Source organism: Entelurus aequoreus, linkage group LG17 (genome assembly GCF_033978785.1).
Source record: "Entelurus aequoreus isolate RoL-2023_Sb linkage group LG17, RoL_Eaeq_v1.1, whole genome shotgun sequence".
Taxonomy (NCBI): Eukaryota; Metazoa; Chordata; class Actinopteri; order Syngnathiformes; family Syngnathidae; genus Entelurus; species Entelurus aequoreus.
This window is the reverse complement of record NC_084747.1, coordinates 21,050,766-21,070,064: the sequence shown is the minus strand read 5'-3', so window position 1 is coordinate 21,070,064 and position 19,299 is coordinate 21,050,766. Positions and strand designations below refer to the sequence as shown.

General features: G+C 38.5%; 1 protein-coding gene and 1 non-coding gene across 2 annotated transcripts in view; one reads left to right on the top strand and one right to left on the bottom strand.

The window, feature by feature from the left end:
- The window catches only part of LOC133631922 (early estrogen-induced gene 1 protein-like), a 36,078-nt gene extending 18,907 nt beyond the window's left edge, over nucleotides 1-17,171 (bottom strand). The window contains exons 1-2 of the mRNA XM_062024113.1: nucleotides 17,016-17,171; nucleotides 16,718-16,913 (exon numbers count right to left, since the gene is read on the bottom strand). Of these exons, the coding sequence (XP_061880097.1) occupies nucleotides 16,718-16,860 (143 nt within the window). The 5' untranslated portion in view covers nucleotides 16,861-16,913; nucleotides 17,016-17,171. The remainder of the gene's footprint in view (nucleotides 1-16,717; nucleotides 16,914-17,015) is intronic.
- A 420-nt stretch (nucleotides 17,172-17,591) lies between these two features.
- Nucleotides 17,592-17,663, top strand: trnae-cuc (transfer RNA glutamic acid (anticodon CUC)). The gene has a single exon. It is a non-coding gene; the product is annotated as a tRNA-Glu (tRNA).
- The last annotated feature ends 1,636 nt before the right edge of the window (nucleotides 17,664-19,299 follow it).

Sequence of the window (19,299 nt, the reverse complement as noted above, 5' to 3'; positions counted from 1 at the left end):
GTGACAGGCATCACATGATATCAACTTGTTTTCACCTAGTATCACTATGATCCAACTTGATATCAACATGTTTGTGACTGGCATCACATGCTATCAGCTTGTTTTCACCTAGTATCACTATGATCCAACTTGATATCAACATGTTTGTGACTGGCATCACATGCTATCAGCTTGTTTTCACCTAGTATCACTATGATCCAACTTGATATCAACATGTTTGTGACTGGCATCACATGCTATCAGCTTGTTTTCACCTAGTATCACTATTATCTAACTTGATATCAACATGTTTGTGACTGACATCACATAATATCAGCTTGTTTGCACCTAGTATCACTATGATCCAACTAGATATCAACATGTTTGTCACTGGCATTGCAACATTTTACTTTTGTTAGCACCAAGTAGCAACATGATGGAACTTGATACCAACGTGTTTGTAACTGATATTGCATCATATTACTTTTGTTAGTGCCAAGTATCAACATGTTTAAACTTGATATCAAAGTGTTTGTAACTGGCATTGCATGATATCAACATGTTAGCACCTGGTATCACTAAGATCCAACTTGACATCAACTTCTTTTCACACAGTATCACTAAGCTTCAACTTGATATCAACTTGTTTATGACTGGCATCACATGATATCAGCTTGTTTGCACCTAGTATCACCATGATCCAACTAGATAACATGTTTGTGACTGGCTTCACATGATATAAATTTGTTCGCACCTAGTATCGCCATGATCAAACTTGATATCAACATGTTTGTGACTGGCATCAAATGATATCAACTTGTTTGCACCTAGTATCACTATGATTCAACTTGATATTAACATGTTGTACCTGGCATCACATAATATCAACTTGTTAGCACCTAGTATCACTATGATTCAACTTGATATTAACATGTTGTATCTGGCATCACATATCAATTTGTTAGCACCTAGTATCACCATAATCCAACTTGATAACAGGTTGTAACAGGCATCACATGATATCAACTTGTTTGCACCTAGTATCACTATGATCCAACTTGATATCAACATGTTTGTGACTGGCATCACATATCAACTTGTTTGCACCTAGTATCACCATGATCCAACTAGATAACATGTTTGTGACTGGCATCACATGATATCAACTTGTTAGCACCTAGTATCACCATAATCCAACTAGATATCAACATGTTTGTGACTGGCATCAATCAATCAATCAATGTTTATTTATATAGCCCTAAATCACAAGTGTCTCAAAGGGCTGTACAAGCCACAACGACATCCTCGGTACAGAGCCCACATATCACATGCTATCAGCTTGTTTTCACCTAGTATCACTATGATCTAACTTAATATCAACTAGTTAGTGACTGGCATCACATGATATCAACTTGTTAGCACCTAGTATCACCATAATCCAACTAGATATCAACATGTTTGTGACTGGCATCACATGCTATCAGCTTGTTTTCACCTAGTATCACTATGATCTAACTTGATATCAACATGTTTGTGACTGGCATCACATGCTATCAGCTTGTTTTCACCTAGTATCACTATGATCTAACTTGATATCAACATGTTTGTGACTGGCATCACATGCTATCAGCTTGTTTTCACCTAGTATCACTATGATCCAACTTGATATCAACATGTTTGTGACTGGCATCACATGATATCAGCTTGCTTGCACCTCATATCACTATGACCCAACTTGATATCAACATGTTTGTCACTGGCATCACATGATATCAGCTTGCTTGCACCTCATATCACTATGACCCAACTTGATATCAACATGTTTGTCACTGGCATTGCAACATTTTACTTTTGTTAGCGCCAAGTAGCAACATGATGGAACTTGATATCAACGTGTTTGTAACTGACATTGCATCATATTACTTTTGTTAGCGCCCAGTATCAACATGTTTAAACTTGATATCAAAGTGTTTGTAACTGGCATTGCATGATATCAACTTGTTTTCACTTAGTATCACTATGATCCAACTTGATATCAACTTGTTTGACTGGCATCACATGATATCAGCGTGTTTGCACCTAGTATCACCATGATCCAACTTGATATTAACATGTTTGTGACTGGCATCACATGCTATCAACTTGTTTTCACCTAGTATCACTAGGATCTAACTTGATATCAACATGTTTGTGACTGGCATCACATGCTATCAGCTTGTTTTCACCTAGTATCACTATGATCTAACTTGATATCAACATGTTTGTGACTGGCATCACATGCTATCAGCTTGTTTTCACCTAGTATCACTAGGATCTAACTTGATATCAACATGTTTGTGACTGGCATCACATGATATCAGCTTGCTTGCACCTCATATCACTATGACCCAACTTGATATCAACATGTTTGTCACTGGCATTGCAACATTTTACTTTTGTTAGCACCAAGTAGCAACATGATGGAACTTGATATCAACGTGTTTGTAACTGACATTGCATCATATTACTTTTGTTAGCGCCCAGTATCAACATGTTTAAACTTGATATCAAAGTGTTTGTAACTGGCATTGCATGATATCAACTTGTTTTCACCTAGTATCACTATGATCCAACTTGATATCAACTTGTTTGACTGGCATCACATGATATCAGCTTGTTTGCACCTAGTATCACCATGATCCAACTTGATATCAACATGTTTGTGACTGGCATCACATGCTATCAGCTTGTTTTCACCTAGTATCACTATGATCTAACTTGATATCAACATGTTTGTGACTGGCATCACATGCTATCAGCTTGTTTTCACCTAGTATCACTATGATCTAACTTGATATCAACATGTTTGTGACTGGCATCACATGATATCAGCTTGCTTGCACCTCATATCACTATGACCCAACTTGATATCAACATGTTTGTCACTGGCATTGCAACATTTTACTTTTGTTAGCGCCAAGTAGCAACATGATGGAACTTGATATCAACGTGTTTGTAACTGACATTGCATCATGTTACTTTTGTTAGCGCCCAGTATCAACATGTTTAAACTTGATATCAAAGTGTTTGTAACTGGCATTGCATGATATCAACTTGTTTTCACTTAGTATCACTATGATCCAACTTGATATCAACTTGTTTGACTGGCATCACATGATATCAGCGTGTTTGCACCTAGTATCACCATGATCCAACTTGATATCAACATGTTTGTGACTGGCATCACATGCTATCAGCTTGTTTTCACCTAGTATCACTATGATCTAACTTGATATCAACATGTTTGTGACTGGCATCACATGCTATCAGCTTGTTTTCACCTAGTATCACTATGATCTAACTTGATATCAACATGTTTGTGACTGGCATCACATGCTATCAGCTTGTTTTCAACTAGTATCACTAGGATCTAACTTGATATCAACATGTTTGTGACTGGCATCACATGATATCAGCTTGCTTGCACCTCATATCACTATGACCCAACTTGATATCAACATGTTTGTCACTGGCATTGCAACATTTTACTTTTGTTAGCGCCAAGTAGCAACATGATGGAACTTGATATCAACGTGTTTGTAACTGACATTGCATCATATTACTTTTGTTAGCGCCCAGTATCAACATGCTTAAACTTGATATCAAAGTGTTTGTAACTGGCATTGCATGATATCAACTTGTTTTCACTTAGTATCACTATGATCCAACTTGATATCAACTTGTTTGACTGGCATCACATGATATCAGCGTGTTTGCACCTAGTATCACCATGATCCAACTTGATATCAACATGTTTGTGACTGGCATCACATGCTATCAGCTTGTTTTCACCTAGTATCACTATGATCAAACTTGATATCAACATGTTTGTGACTGGTATCACATGCTATCAGCTTGTTTTCACCTAGTATCACTATGCTCTAACTTGATATCAACATGTTTGTGATTGGCATCAAATGCTATCAGCTTGTTTTCACCTAGTATCACTATGATCTAACTTGATATCAACATGTTTGTGACTGGCATCACAAGATATCAGCTTGTTTGCACCTAGTATCGCTATGATCCAACTTGATATCAACATGTTTGTCACTGGCATTGCAACATTTTACTTTTGTTAGCACCAAGTAGCAACATGATGGAACTTGATATCAACGTGTTTGTAACTGACATTGCATCATATTACTTTTGTTAGCGCCCAGTATCAACATGTTTAAATTTGATATCAAAGTGTTTGTAACTGGCATTGCAACATTTTACTTTTGTTAGCACCAAGTAGCAACATGATGGAACTTGATATCAACTTGTTTGACTGGCATCACATGATATCAACTTGTTAGCACCTAGTATCACCATAATCCAACTAGATATCAACATGTTGTGACAGGCATCACATGATATCAACTTGTTTTCACCTAGTATCACCATGATCCAACTAGATAACATGTTTGTGACTGGCATCACATGATATCAACTTGTTTTCACCTAGTATCACCATGATCCAACTAGATAACATGTTTGTGATTGGCATCACATGATATCAGCTTGTTTTCACCTAGTATCACTATGATCTAACTTGATATCAACATGTTTGTCACTTGCATTGCAACATTTTACTTTTGTTAGCGCCAAGTAGCAACATGATGGAACTTGATATCAACGTGTTTGTAACTGACATTGCATCATATTACTTTTGTAAGCGCCCAGTATCAACATGTTTAAACTTGACATCAAAGTGTTTGTAACTGGCATTGCATGATATCAACTTGTTTTCACCTAGTATCACTATGATCCAACTTGATATCAACTTGTTTGACTGGCATCACATGATAGCTTGTTTGCACCTAGTATCACCATGATCCAACTAGATAACATGTTTGTGACTGGCATCACATGATATCAACTTGATAGCACCTAGTATCACCATAATCCAACTAGATATCAACATGTTGTGACAGGCATCACATGAAATCAACTTGTTTTCCTTGTATCACTATGATTCAACTAGATAACATGTTTGTGACTGGCATCACATGATATCAACTTGTTTTTACCTAGTATCACCATGATCCAACTAGATAACATGTTTGTGACTGGCATCACATGATATCAACTTGTTAGCACCTAGTATCACCATAATCCAACTACATATCAACATGTTTGTGACTGGCATCACATGCTATCAGCTTGTTTTCACCTAGTATCACTATGATCCAACTTGATATCAACCTGTTTGTCGCTGGCATTGCAACATTTTACTTTTGTTAGCACCAAGTAGCAACATGATGGAACTTGATATCAAAGTGTTTGTAACTGCCATCGCATGATATCAACATGTTAGCACCTGGTATCAATATGCTAACTTGTTGCAGAGTCTATGCGCCGTCAGTCACATGACAGGAAGTGAAAACGCACACGTGTCACTCCTACTTCCATCCCATGATAGGCGGCCCGTCTCCACGGCAACCACTTTGGTCCTTTCAGTTTAAAGGCTGAACATGGCTGGGAAACTAAGCTCTTAAACACACACACACGCACACACACACACACACACACGCACACACACACACACACACACCAACAGCTGCTGCTCGCACTCCTCCCCTCCCCCCATGGCTGCCATTGTGTGCTCCACAAGGAAGTTCTGTGTTAGCTCACACTCGCTAACTCGCCTCAGTTGTTGCCATTGAAATAAAGAAATGATCTGTTCCAGAGTCAAACTGCAGCCTATATAAAAGCTTAACTCCGGCTTTTCATGTTTTGCACTCACTTTTTGTCTCTCCCATGCACCTTAAACGCATCGCAACCGATTATGCTAATGATATCGAATGATGACACCAAAAAAAATGCTAGCATTAAATGTTAGCATGAGAATACATAAAATGTTAATATAGGATCATTTAGCATGATCCTAATATGGTGCCATGTAACAAAAGTCATCATTTTTTGGTTTGGATTAATAAAATTAGCTAAAACACTGATATAAAACATTAGCATGCTAGTGTTAGCACGATGACATAAGAACATTTAACATACATCCAAGAAGGTGGCAAGTATAAAAAAGCAATGATTTTTAGGTTTAAACGAATACAATTGGCAAAAATGTTAGCATAAAACCTTAGCATGCTAATGTTGGCCTGCTAATATCTACCATACATCTATGATAGCGCCAAGTATTACTAGCCATGATTTTTTTTTTTTTTTTTTAAAAAGGTATAAACTAATAAAATTAGCTAAAATGCTAACAAAAAACATTACCATGCTGACGTTAGAGGCCTACTGAAATGAGATTTTCTTATCTAAACGGGGATAGCAGATCCATTCTATGTGTCATACTTGATCATTTCGCGATATTGCCATATTTTTGCTGAAAGGATTTAGTAGAGAACATCGACGATAACGTTTGCAACTTTTGGTCGCTGATAAAAAAAAACTTGCCTGTGCCGGAAGTAGCGTGACGTCACAGGTTGTGGAGCGCCTCACATCTGCACATTGTTTACAATCATGGCCACCAGCAGCGAGAGCGATTCGGACCGAGAAAGCGACGATTTCCCCATTCATTTCAGCGAGGATGAAAGATTTGTGGATGAGGAAAGTGAGAGTGAAGGACTAGAGGGCAGTGGAAGCGATTCAGATAGGGAAGATGCTGTGAGAGGCGGGTGGGACCTGATATTCAGCTGGGAATGACTAAAACAGTAAATAAACACAAGACATATATATACTCTATTAGCCACAACACAACCAGGCTTATATTTAATATGCCAATATTAATATATCCCAAAGTTACGTACGTGACATGCACAAAGGGGCACGCACGTACGGGCATGCGATCAAATGTTTGGAAGCCGCAGCTGCGTACTCCCGGTACCGCGTATCCAACTCAAAGTCCTCCTGGTAAGAGTCTCTGTTCTCCCCAGTTCTCCACAGGCCAATGGTAAAGCTTGACTGTTATCGTTCGGGAATGTAAACAATGAAACACCGGCTACGACGTAGCCGCTACGTGTTTGTGTTGCTGCAGCCGGCCGCTAATACACCGCTTCCCACCTACGGCTTTCTTCTTTGCTATCTCCATTGTTCATTAAACAAATTGCAAAAGATTCACCAACACAGATGTCCAGAATACTGTGGAATGTTGCGATGAAAACAGACGACTTAATAGCTGGCCACAATGGTGTCCCAAAATGTCCGCTACAATCCGTGACGTCACGCGCAAACGTCATCATACCGAGACGTTTTCAGCAGGATATTTCGCGGGAAATTTAAAATTGCACTTTACTAATCTAACCCGGCCGTATTGGCATGTGTTGCAATGTTAAGATTTCATCATTGATATAGAAACTATCAGACTGCGTGGTCGGTAGTAGTGGGTTTCAGTAGGCCTTTAGCATGATGTCATAGAACAAGTTTGCGTTTTTCTAAGAATTTGCCAAGTATTGAGTAGGTTTATATGAATAAAATTCGCAAAAATACTAGGATAAAATGTTAGTATGCTAATACGGGATAAGTTGGCATCCCTATTAGGTAGCGTCAAGTATCAAAAAACATAATTTTTAGGTTTAAATTACTAAAATTGGCTAAATGCTAGCACAAATTGTTAGCATGCTAATATAGGATACTTTAGCATGATTCTAATATGGTGTGTATCATGTGATTTTTTTGGTTAAAAATAATAAAATAAGCTAAAACACTGATATAAAACGTTAGCATATTAACGTAAGCATGATAACAGGAAAAATGAGTGTATTTCTAAGATGGAAGTACGCGAGCCGCTAGCAAGCGTAGTCCATTTGTTAGGAGGAACATTCCTGAGCAGCAGTCGCTTTGTGGGGTCTCCATGGCGACCTGGCGGTGTGATGCTCTCACGTTGCTATAAAGGTTAACAAAGTTCTAATAGGGCCGTGGTGAAGTTCTAAAAGTCAGTAATCCCCCGAGATACGCCGAGTGCTGAGTAAGACTTTGGATCACCTTGTCAACGAAAGAGGAATATAAAATGTTTGGTCGGGAAGCCAATGTGCTAAAATGCTTGCATAAAACGTCGCTAATGTCAACATGCTAACGTAAGAAAAAGTAGAATATTATTAATATGGTTTAAAGTATCAGGAGCCATGATATTTAAATTCAAACAAATACAATTTGCTAAAATGCTAACATAAAATGTTAGCATGCTAATGTTAGCATGATAACATAAGAAAAAGTAGCATACTTTTATTATGGTTTAAAGTATCACAAGCCATGATATTTAGGTTTAAACTAACATAATTCACTAAAATGCTAGCATAAAACGTTAGCATGGTAATGTTAGCACGATAACATAAGAAAAAGTAGCATACTTTTATTATGGTTTAAAGTATCACAAGCCATGATATTTAGGTTTAAACTAAGACAATTCGCTAAAATGCTAGCATAAAACGTTAGCATGGCAATGTTAGCACGATAACATAAGAAAAAGTAGGATACTTTTAATATGGTGCCAAGTGTCACTGGCCGTAATATTTAGGTTTAAACAAATACAATTTGCTAAACTGCTATTATAAAATGTTAGCCTGCTATAATTAGCATGCTAATATAGGATAAGTTGACATACTTATAAGATGGCGCAAAGTATCATAAACCAGGATTTTTAGGTTTAAAAGAATAAAATTAGCTAAAATTCTATCATAAAATGTTAGCATGCTAATGTTAGAATGATAACATTAGAAAAAGTAGCATACTTTTAATATAGCGCCAAGTATCCCAAACCATGAAACAAATACAATTTGCAAAAGTTCTAGTATAAAATGTTAACATGCTAACGTTAGCATGATGACATGGTGATAGTTTGCAGACTTCTAAGAAGGTGCCAAGTATCGAAGGCAATGATTTTTAAGTTTATACCAATAAAATTGTCAAAAATGCTAGCGTAAAATATTAGCATGCTAATATAGGATAAAATAACATCCTTTTAAGATGGCGCAAAGTATCATAAGCCAGGATTTTTAGGTTTAAAAGAATAAAATTAGCTCAAATTCTATCATAAAATGTTAGCATGCTAATATAGGATAAAATAACATCCTTTAAAGATGGCGCAAAGTATCATAAGCCAGGATTTTTAGGTTTAAAAGAATAAAATTAGCTAAAATTCTATCATAAAATGTTAGCATGCTAATATAGGATAAAATAACATCCTTTAAAGATGGCGCAAAGTATCATAAGCCAGGATTTTTAGGTTTAAAAGAATAAAATTTGCTAAAATTCTATCATAAAATGTTAGCATGCTAACGTTAGCATGATGACATAGTGATAGTTTGCAGACTTCTAAGATGGCGCCAAGTATCGAAGGCCATGATTTTTAAGTTTTTACCAATAAAATTTTCAAAAATGCTAGCGTAAAACGTTAGCATGCTAACATAGGACAAATTAGCGTACTTCCAAGATGGTGCCGAAGTCAACTGGTCTGTTAGTCAGTTTGGCAACATTGGGAGCTTTTATTTATAGAAAAAGGGCTGATTTGAAAGCTTTTATTTTGTAGCTACAGGAAGCACCGACACGTCTTCTGTTCTACAGCTGACATACACATCAGGTTTTTCCCCACAGAAACCAAAATAATTCATCTTGTTTCAATCAAGACACACGCACACACACACACACGTGCGCGCACACACACACACACGCACGCGCACAAAATATGCAAATGAGGTGACAAGCGAGAAGAAAACAGGAAGCAGCTGTTGAAAGGTGGCTGCTCCAAGCTAACCTCTCATCCACAACGTGTACGCACTTCCTTCTCTGGAGGCTTCGCTTAGGCGCCATCATGGCCGCCACGTTGACACGGCACACCGCCGTCACGCTCCGTGACCAGCACAACAACTCCTCTCAGGGTCGTCATGGCAACAACAACACGACAAGCAAAGGGAGCGGCGGCTGACCGGTTGAGATGCAAAAAGTAACATAAAGCACGCTAGCGTGTTTAAACTTGATATCAACATGGTAGCACCTGGAATCACATGTTATCAACATGTTAGCACCTGGCATCACATGATATCAACATGGTAGCACCTGGCATCACATGATATCAACATGGTAGCACCTGGCATCACCATGTTTAAACTTGATATCAACATGGTAGCACCTGGCATCACATGATATCAACATGTTAGCACCTGGCATCACCATGATTAAACTTGATATCAACATGTTTATACTGGCATCACATGATATCAACATGGTGGCACCTGGCATCACATGATATCAACATGGTAGCACCTGGCATCACATGATATCAACATGTTAGCACCTTGCATCACATGATATCAACATAGTAGCACCTGGCATCACGTGATATCAACAAGTTAGCACCTGGCATCACATGATATCAACATGGTAGCACCTGGCATCACATGATATCAACATGGTAGCACCTGGCATCACATGATATCAACATGGTAGCACCTGGCATCACCATGTTTAAACCTGATATCAACATGGTAGCACCTGGCATCACATGATATCAACATGTTAGCACCTGGCATCACCATGTTTAAACTTGATATCAACATGTTTATACTGGCATCACATGATATCAACATAGTAGCACCTGGCATCACCATGTTTAAACTTGATATCAACATGGTAGCACCTGGCATCACATGATATCAACATGTTAGCACCTGGCATCACCATGATTAAACTTGATATCAACATGTTTATACTGGCATCACATGATATCAACATGGTGGCACCTGGCATCACATGATATCAACATGGTAGCACCTGGCATCACATGATATCAACATGTTAGCACCTTGCATCACATGATATCAACATAGTAGCACCTGGCATCACGTGATATCAACAAGTTAGCACCTGGCATCACATGATATCAACATGGTAGCACCTGGCATCACATGATATCAACATGGTAGCACCTGGCATCACATGATATCAACATGGTAGCACCTGGCATCACCATGTTTAAACCTGATATCAACATGGTAGCACCTGGCATCACATGATATCAACATGTTAGCACCTGGCATCACCATGTTTAAACTTGATATCAACATGTTTATACTGGCATCACATGATATCAACATGTGTATACTGGCATCACATGATATCGACATGTTAGCACCTGGCATCACCATGTTTAAGCTTGATATCCACATGTTTATACTGGCATCACGTGATATCAACATGTTAGTACCTGGCATCACATGATATCAACATGATAACACCTGGCATCATATGATATCAACATGTTAGCACCTGGCATCACCATGTTTAAACTTGATATCAACATGTTTATACTGCCATCACATGATATCAACATGTTAGCACCTGGCATCACCATGTTTAAACTTGATATCAACATGTTTATACTGGCATCACATGATATCAACATGTTAGCACCTGGCATCACCATGTTTAAACTTGATATCAACATGTTTATACTGGCATCACATGATATCAACATGATATCACTGTGTTCAAACTTGATACCAAAATGTTTGTAACTGGCAACAGATGATATCAACATGTTAGCACCTGGTACTACCATGTTTAAACTTGATATCAACGTGTTTGGTACTTGCATTGCATATCATGTCAAAAATTAATCACCTGATATCACCGTGTTCAAACTGGATACAAACATGTTAGCACCTGGCATCAGATAAATTAGCACCTGGTATCACCATGTTTAAACTTGATATCAACATGTTTATACTGGCATCACATGATATCATCATGTCAACACCTGGCATCACATGATATCAACCTGGCATGAGATGATATCATGTTAGCACCTGGTACTACCATGTTTAAACTTGATATCAACGTGTTTGTTTCGGCTATTTGTGGCGGGAAAGAGTAGGAACCCCCGGTCACATGGCTTGTGTGGGCGGGGCTTCACGTACAAAGACATGGATTGTCACATGTCACATAACGCTAATCTGTGCCAGACGCCAGAGAGAGAGAGAGAGAGAGAGAGAGAGAGAGAGAGAGAGAGAGAGAGAGAGAGAGAGAGAGAGAGAGAGAGAGAGAGAGAGAGAGAGAGAGAGAGAGAGAGAGAGAGAGAGAGAGAGAGGCCTGCAGATGATAAGGAGGTGGTTATGTAAGAATGACCTATGAGTGGTCGGGGGAAGGGAAAGAAGATTTAGCTTGGAAAAATACTTCAATGGAGGTAGAAGAACAATAATTATACATCCAACTTTGGAACGCTCACACAACGTGTGTTTTATAGACTTATGCTGTCTTTAAGTTGAAGTGGAGTGGTCATTGGTTTTGTTTTATTATTAACCGTCTGGAATGGACTTATGCTGTCTTTAAGTTGAAGTGGAGTGGTCAGTGTTGTTTGGTGACACATAGTGGTCTCCAATGAATGAAGTTGGGCTGAAGTGGAATGATGCGGACACGCTTGTTACTGGATACTTTGTAATACTTTGGATATCAACATGTTTGCACCTGCCATCCCTTGATATCAACACACACTCACACACACACACACACAAGATAGCAGGTGCAAACGTGTTGATATCAAAAGATAGCTGGTGCAAAGTGTTGATATCAAAAGATAGCAGGTGCAAAGGTGTTGATATCAAAAGATAGCAAAAGTGTTGATATCATAAGATAGCAGATGCAAACGTCTTGATATCAAAGGGAGAGCAGGTGCAAACGTGTTGATATCAAAAGATAGCAAGTGCAAACGTGTTGATATCAAAATATAGCAGGTGCAAACGTGTTGATTTCAAAATATAGCAGGTGCAAACGTGTTGATATCAAAAGATAGCAGGTGCAAACGTGTTCATATCAAAAGATAGCCCTTTCAACTGTGTTGATATCACTAGATAGCAGGTGCAAACATGTTGATATCAAAAGATAGCAGGTGTAAACGTGTTGATATCAAGGGATAGTAAATGCAAACATGTTGATATCAAGGGATAGCAGGTGCAAACGTGTTGATATCAAAAGATAGCAGGTGCAAACGTGTTCATATCAAAAGATAGCAGATGCAACCCTGTTGATATCACTAGATAGCAGGTGCAAACATGTTGATATCAAAAGATACAAGGCGCAAACGTGTTGATATCAAAAGATAGCAGGTGGAAACGTGTTGATATCAAGGGAGAGCAGGTGCAAATGTGTTGATATCAAAAGATCGCAGGTGCAAACATGTTGATATTAAAAGAGAGCAGGTGCAAACGTGTTGATATCAAAAGATAGCAGGTGGAAACGTGTTATCAAAAGATAGCAGGTGCAAACGTGTTGATATCAAAAGATAGCAGGTGCAAACGTGTTGATATCAAAAGATAGCAGGTGCAAACCTGTTCATATCAAAAGATAGCCCTTTCAACCATGTTGATATCACTAGATAGCAGGTGCAAACATGTTGATATCAAAAGATAGCAGGTGTAAACGTGTTGATATCAAGGGATGGTAAATGCAAACATGTTGATATCAAGGGATAGCAGGTGCAAATGTGTTGATATCAAAAGATAGCAGGTGCAAACGTGTTCATATCAAAAGATAGCAGGTGCAACCGTGTTGTTATCAAAATATAGCAGGTGCAAACGTGTTCATATCAAAAGATAGCAGATGCAACCCTGTTGATATCACTAGATAGCAGGTGCAAATATGTTGATATCAAAAGATATCAGGTTGAAAACGTGTTGATATCAAGGGATAGTAGATGCAAACATTTTAAAAACCAAGGGATAGCAGGTGCAAACATGTTGATTTCAAGGGCCAGCAAGTGCACACATGTTGATATCAAGGGATAGCAAATGTAAAACATGATCATATTAAGGGATAGCAGATGCAAACATGTTGATATCAAGGGATAGCAGATGCACACATGTTGATATAAAGGAATGGACTTATGCTGTCTTTAAGTTGAAGTAGAATGGTCATTGTTTTTGTTTTATTATTAACCGTCTGGAATGGACGTATGCTATCTTTAAGTTGAAGGGGAGTGGTCATTGTTGTTTGGTGACACCTCGTGGTCTCAAATGAATGAAGTTAAGCTGTTGTGGAATGATGCGGACACGTTTGTTACCGAATACTTTCTAATACTTTCTTGGAGACCTTGTAATAACATGCAACTATAATTATTTGATTCTGGTTTACGTTGGCAACTTTTACACTGCAATATTGTTCAATCATCACCTGTGTCGGTCTTGTGTGCTATTGTGTGCTTAGCTGTTGTGTAGCTGCTAGCGCCTAGTAGCCTATAGCCTGGCATGTTTACCTTTTGTAAGTGACTTGACTAAAGTAGAAGAAATTGTGTGCTTATTGGAGGATATTTAGATCTTAACTGGCGATACAGATTTTCACAAATAGCTAATAGCTGGGTGACAACTAGCGTGCTAATCGCTAGTTACCTACTAGCCCACTAAAAGCTAGCTGGACACTAGTGTTCGAGCCACCAGCTGGCAGCTTGGGTCGCTAATTGCTAAAGTGGCAATTAGGTGATACTGGGTGGTAAAATGTTATCAAGTGTGAATATGGCGATACTTAGACTTAGACTTTCTTTTTATTGTCATTCAAATTTGAACTTCACAGCACAGATAAGAATGAAATTTCGTTACATAAGCTCATGGTAGTGCAGGATAAAAAAAAGCAATAAGGTGCACATATAAATAAATAAATATATATAAATAATATATATATATATATAACATATACATAAAATAAATATATATATATATATATATATATATATATATATATATATATATATATATATATATATATATAAATGAATACAAATAAATAAATAAATAAATAGATTACTGTTCAGATAAATATATTGCACTTCTTCACATGTGTCCACGTTTATGGATGTGATACTGGTTGGCAACATGTTGATATCAAGTGTGAATATGGCGATACTGGGTGATAACATGTTGATATCAACACAGGCGCCAACACAGGCGCCAGCGTCAACACCAGTGTTTTAACTGGCCTTCAGCATCTTGTGTAATCAAAACTGATGAATCATGAATGATATATTACAGTGTTGACATTATATCGACCTACATTGGATTTTGTCATGTTATCATGGCCATCCCATAATTTCATAACCAGGTGCTGGCATGTTGATATCAAGTGTGATACCAGGTTATGGCATGTTGATATCAAGTATGATACCAGGTGCTGGAATATTGATATCAAGTATGATACCAAGTGCCCGGATGTTGATATCAAGTATGATACCAGGTGCTAGAATGTTGATATCAAGTATGATACCAGGTCCCAGTATGTTGTTATAAAGTATGATACCAGGTCCCGGCATGTTGATATCAAGTGTGATACCAGGTGCTGGCATGTTGATATCAAGTGTGATACCAGGTGCTGGTGTGTTGATATCAAGTATGATATCAGGTACTGGCATGTTGATATCAAGTATGATACCAGGTGCTGGCATGTTGATATCAAGTATGCTACCAGGTGCTGGAATATTAATATCAAGTATGATACCAGGTGCCGGCATGTTGTTATCAAGTATGATACCAGGTGCTAGCATGTTGATATCAAGTATGATACCAGGTGCCGGCATGTTGATATCAAGTATGATACCAGGTGCCGGCATGTTGATATCAAGTATGATACCAGGCGCCAGAATGTTGATATTAAGTATGATACCAGGTGCCAGAATGTTAATATCAAGTATGATACCAGGTACCGGCATGTTGATATCAAGTATGATACCAGGTGCCGGTATGTTATTATCAAGTATGATACCAGGTGCTAGAATATTGATATCAAGTATGATACCAAGTGCCCGAATGTTGATATCAAGTATGCTACCAGGTGATAGCATGTTGATATCAAGTATGATACCAGGTGCTAGCATGTTGATATCAAGTATGATACCAGTTGCCAGCATTTTGATATCAAGTATGATACCAGGTGCCAGTATGTTGATATCAAGTATGATACCAGGTGCCAGCATGTTGATATCAAGTATGATACCAGGTGCGGGCATGTTGATATCAAGTATGATACCAGGTGCCGGCATGTTGATATCAAGTATGATATCAGGTGCCAGCATGTTGTTATCAAGTATGATACCAGGTGCTAGAATATTGATATCAAGTATGATACCAAGTGCCCGAATGTTGATATCAAGTATGATACCAGGTGCTAGCATGTTGATATCAAGTATGATACCAAATACCCGCATGTTGATATCAAGTATGATACCAGGTGCCAGCATGTTGATATCAAGTATGATACCAGGTGCCAGTATGTTGATATCAAGTATGATACCAGGTGCCAGCATGTTGATATCAAGTATGATACCAGGTGCCGGCATGTTGATATCAAGTATGATACCAGGTGCCGGCATGTTGATATCAAGTATGATACCAGGTGCCGGCATGTTGATGTCAAGTATGATATCAGGTGCCAGCATGTTGTTATCAAGTATGATACCAGGTGCTAGCATGTTGATATCAAGGTGCTAACATTTTGGTACCAGTTGCAATCATGTGGATATCAAGAGTGAATATGGTGACCAAGTCACCATAGCATGTTGGTACCTGGTGCCAACATGTGATACCAAGGAAGATCTGAACAAACAAGTCTTGAACTGGTCTTGAACACCAGAGATAACTGCACACAAGTTCAATAAATGGGAAATAAACTGATACAGAGTGTTGATTGGTGTCGTGTTGGAAAAATAATGAATGTTTAGCATGTCTAGGTTAGCATGTTTAGGTTAGCATGTTTAGATTAGCATGTTGAGTCGGGGTCTGACCTGGAGGACGTGGCCGTAAAGTCTCCGTCCAGCAGGCGGACTTTACAGAAGAGAACTCCGTTGACGAACGGAACCGCGCTCAGCTCCTCCAGCGTCAAATGAGTCTGGAACTTGAATTTCTTCTTTTTCACGAAGAACGCCATCGTTGTTGTGTGCGGACTCTTATTTCACCTCGACTTCTTCTCAGCGCAGGAATCTGCGAACAAATCAAAGTTGCTGGTGGGTCGAGAACAGCCGCGTGTTGAACTTAGTTGTAGCCGAGAAGAAGACAAGAAGACAAGAAGACAAGAAGAGCCACCTGGAGACATCGCGGCCGCCGCTTGGTCCGTCAAAGAAAATGACACAAATTAAGACTTTTTTTTCTCTCCAGACAAGACTCAACAAGCATCAAGCTCGCTAAGCACAACAAATAACTTCCGCTTTACCTCTTTTCAAAGTAAGAGCCGAGTGTTAAAAACGCAGTACGCCTTATCGTGATCGTTTTTAACGCCAACAATGAAACATCATCGATCATTCAAGCACCAGGTTGTCTTTGTGTTGACTTTTCCTCGAAGCCGTTTCAGTTGTCGAATCACCGTTGTTTTATATTTAAAAAGAAATTACATGATTGCTGTGAGTCATGCTGACTTGATTTAGTCGTCTTTACCGGCGGCCTCCAAGTGTTGAAATAGCGTCCTCACGCGGTAGATATGCGCACGTGCTCATTTTGCAACTTTTTAAAACGACAAAAACAAATCACATAAAGCTTCAAACATAAACGACAAGTTGAAGTATTTGAACTCATGCTTGTGTTTTCTACTATGCTGCGCTAACTGTATCGTACTAGCACGGATGCATTATTATAAGTAAAGACCTTTACTTCGACTTCCCTGTGTCCCTGGTGGTCTAGTGGTTAGGATTCGGCGCTCTCACCGCCGCGGCCCGGGTTCGATTCCCGGTCAGGGAACTTACTTTTAAAAGAACTTCCAATTTGATTAGCAACACTGCAGACGTAAAAGTTTAAGGGATTTTAAGGTAAAAAAAATAAAAAAAATCCATAATCGTACCTTAAAATGTGAGGTGCTTTTTCAGTCAATTACTGTAAATGTAAAAACATATGACGATACTGGGTGGTAGCATGTTGATATCAAGTGTGAAGACGGCAATACTGGTTGGTAACATGTTGATATCAAGTATGAATTAGGTGATACTGGGTGTTAACGTGTTATCAAGTGTGAATATGACGAAACTGGGTGGTGGCATGTTGATATCAAGTGTGAATATGACGATGCTGGGTGGTAATATGTTAATATCAAGTGTGAATATGGCGATACTGGGTGGTAAAATGTTGATATCAAGTATTAATTAGGTGATACTGGGTGATAACATGTTATCAAGTGTGAATATGACGAAACTGGATGGTAGCATGTTGATATCAAGTGTGAATATGGTGAAACTGGGTGGTAACATGTTGATATCAAGTGTGAATATGGTGAAACTGGGTGGTAACAGGTTGATATCAACTGTGATTATGATGATACTGGGCGGTAATATGTTGATATCAAGTAATAATTAGGTGATACTGGGTGGTAACATGTTATCAAGTGTGAATGCGACGAAACTGGATGGTAGCATGTTGATATCAAGTGTGAATATGGTGAAACTGGGTGGTAACATGTTCATATCAAGTGTGAATATGACAATACTGGGTGGTGATGTGTTGATATCAAGTGTGAATATGACGATACTGGGCGTAATATGTAGATATCAAGTGTGAATATGACGATACAGGGTGGGAATATGTTGATATTAAGTGCGAATATGGTGATACTGTGTGGTAATATGTTGATATCAAGTGTGAATATGGCGATACTGGGTGGTAACATGTTGGTAGCCTGTGCTAAGAAGTGATAACAAGGGTGAAAAACATTTTGATATCAAGTGTGAGAATGACGATACTGGGTGGTAATATGTTGATATTAAGTGCGAATATGGTGATACTGTGTGGTAATATGTTGATATCAAGTGTGAATATGGCGATACTGGGTGGTAACATGTTGGTAGCCTGTGCTAAGAAGTGATAACAAGGGTGAAACAACATTTTGATATCAAGTGTGAAAATGACGATACTGGGTGGTAATATGTAGATATTAAGTGTGAATATGGTGATACTGTGTGGTAATATGTTGATATCAAGTGTGAATATGGCGATACTGGGTGGTAACATGTTGGTAGCCTGTGCTAAGAAGTGATAACAAGGGTGAAAAACATTTTGATATTAAGTGTGAAAATGACGATACTGGGTGGTAATATGTAGATATTAAGTGTGAATATGGTGATACTGTGTGGTAATATGTTGATATCAAGTGTGAATATGGCGATACTGGGTGGTAACATGTTGGTAGCCTGTGCTAAGAAGTGATAACAAGGGTGAAACAACATTTTTATATCAGGTGTGAATATGATGAGACTGGGTGGTAACATCTTGATATTAAGTGTGAATATGGCGATACTGGGTGTAACATGATATCAAGTGTGAATATGGTAATACCAAGTGGTAACATGTTGATATCAAGCGATAACAATTGCTAACATTTTGATAC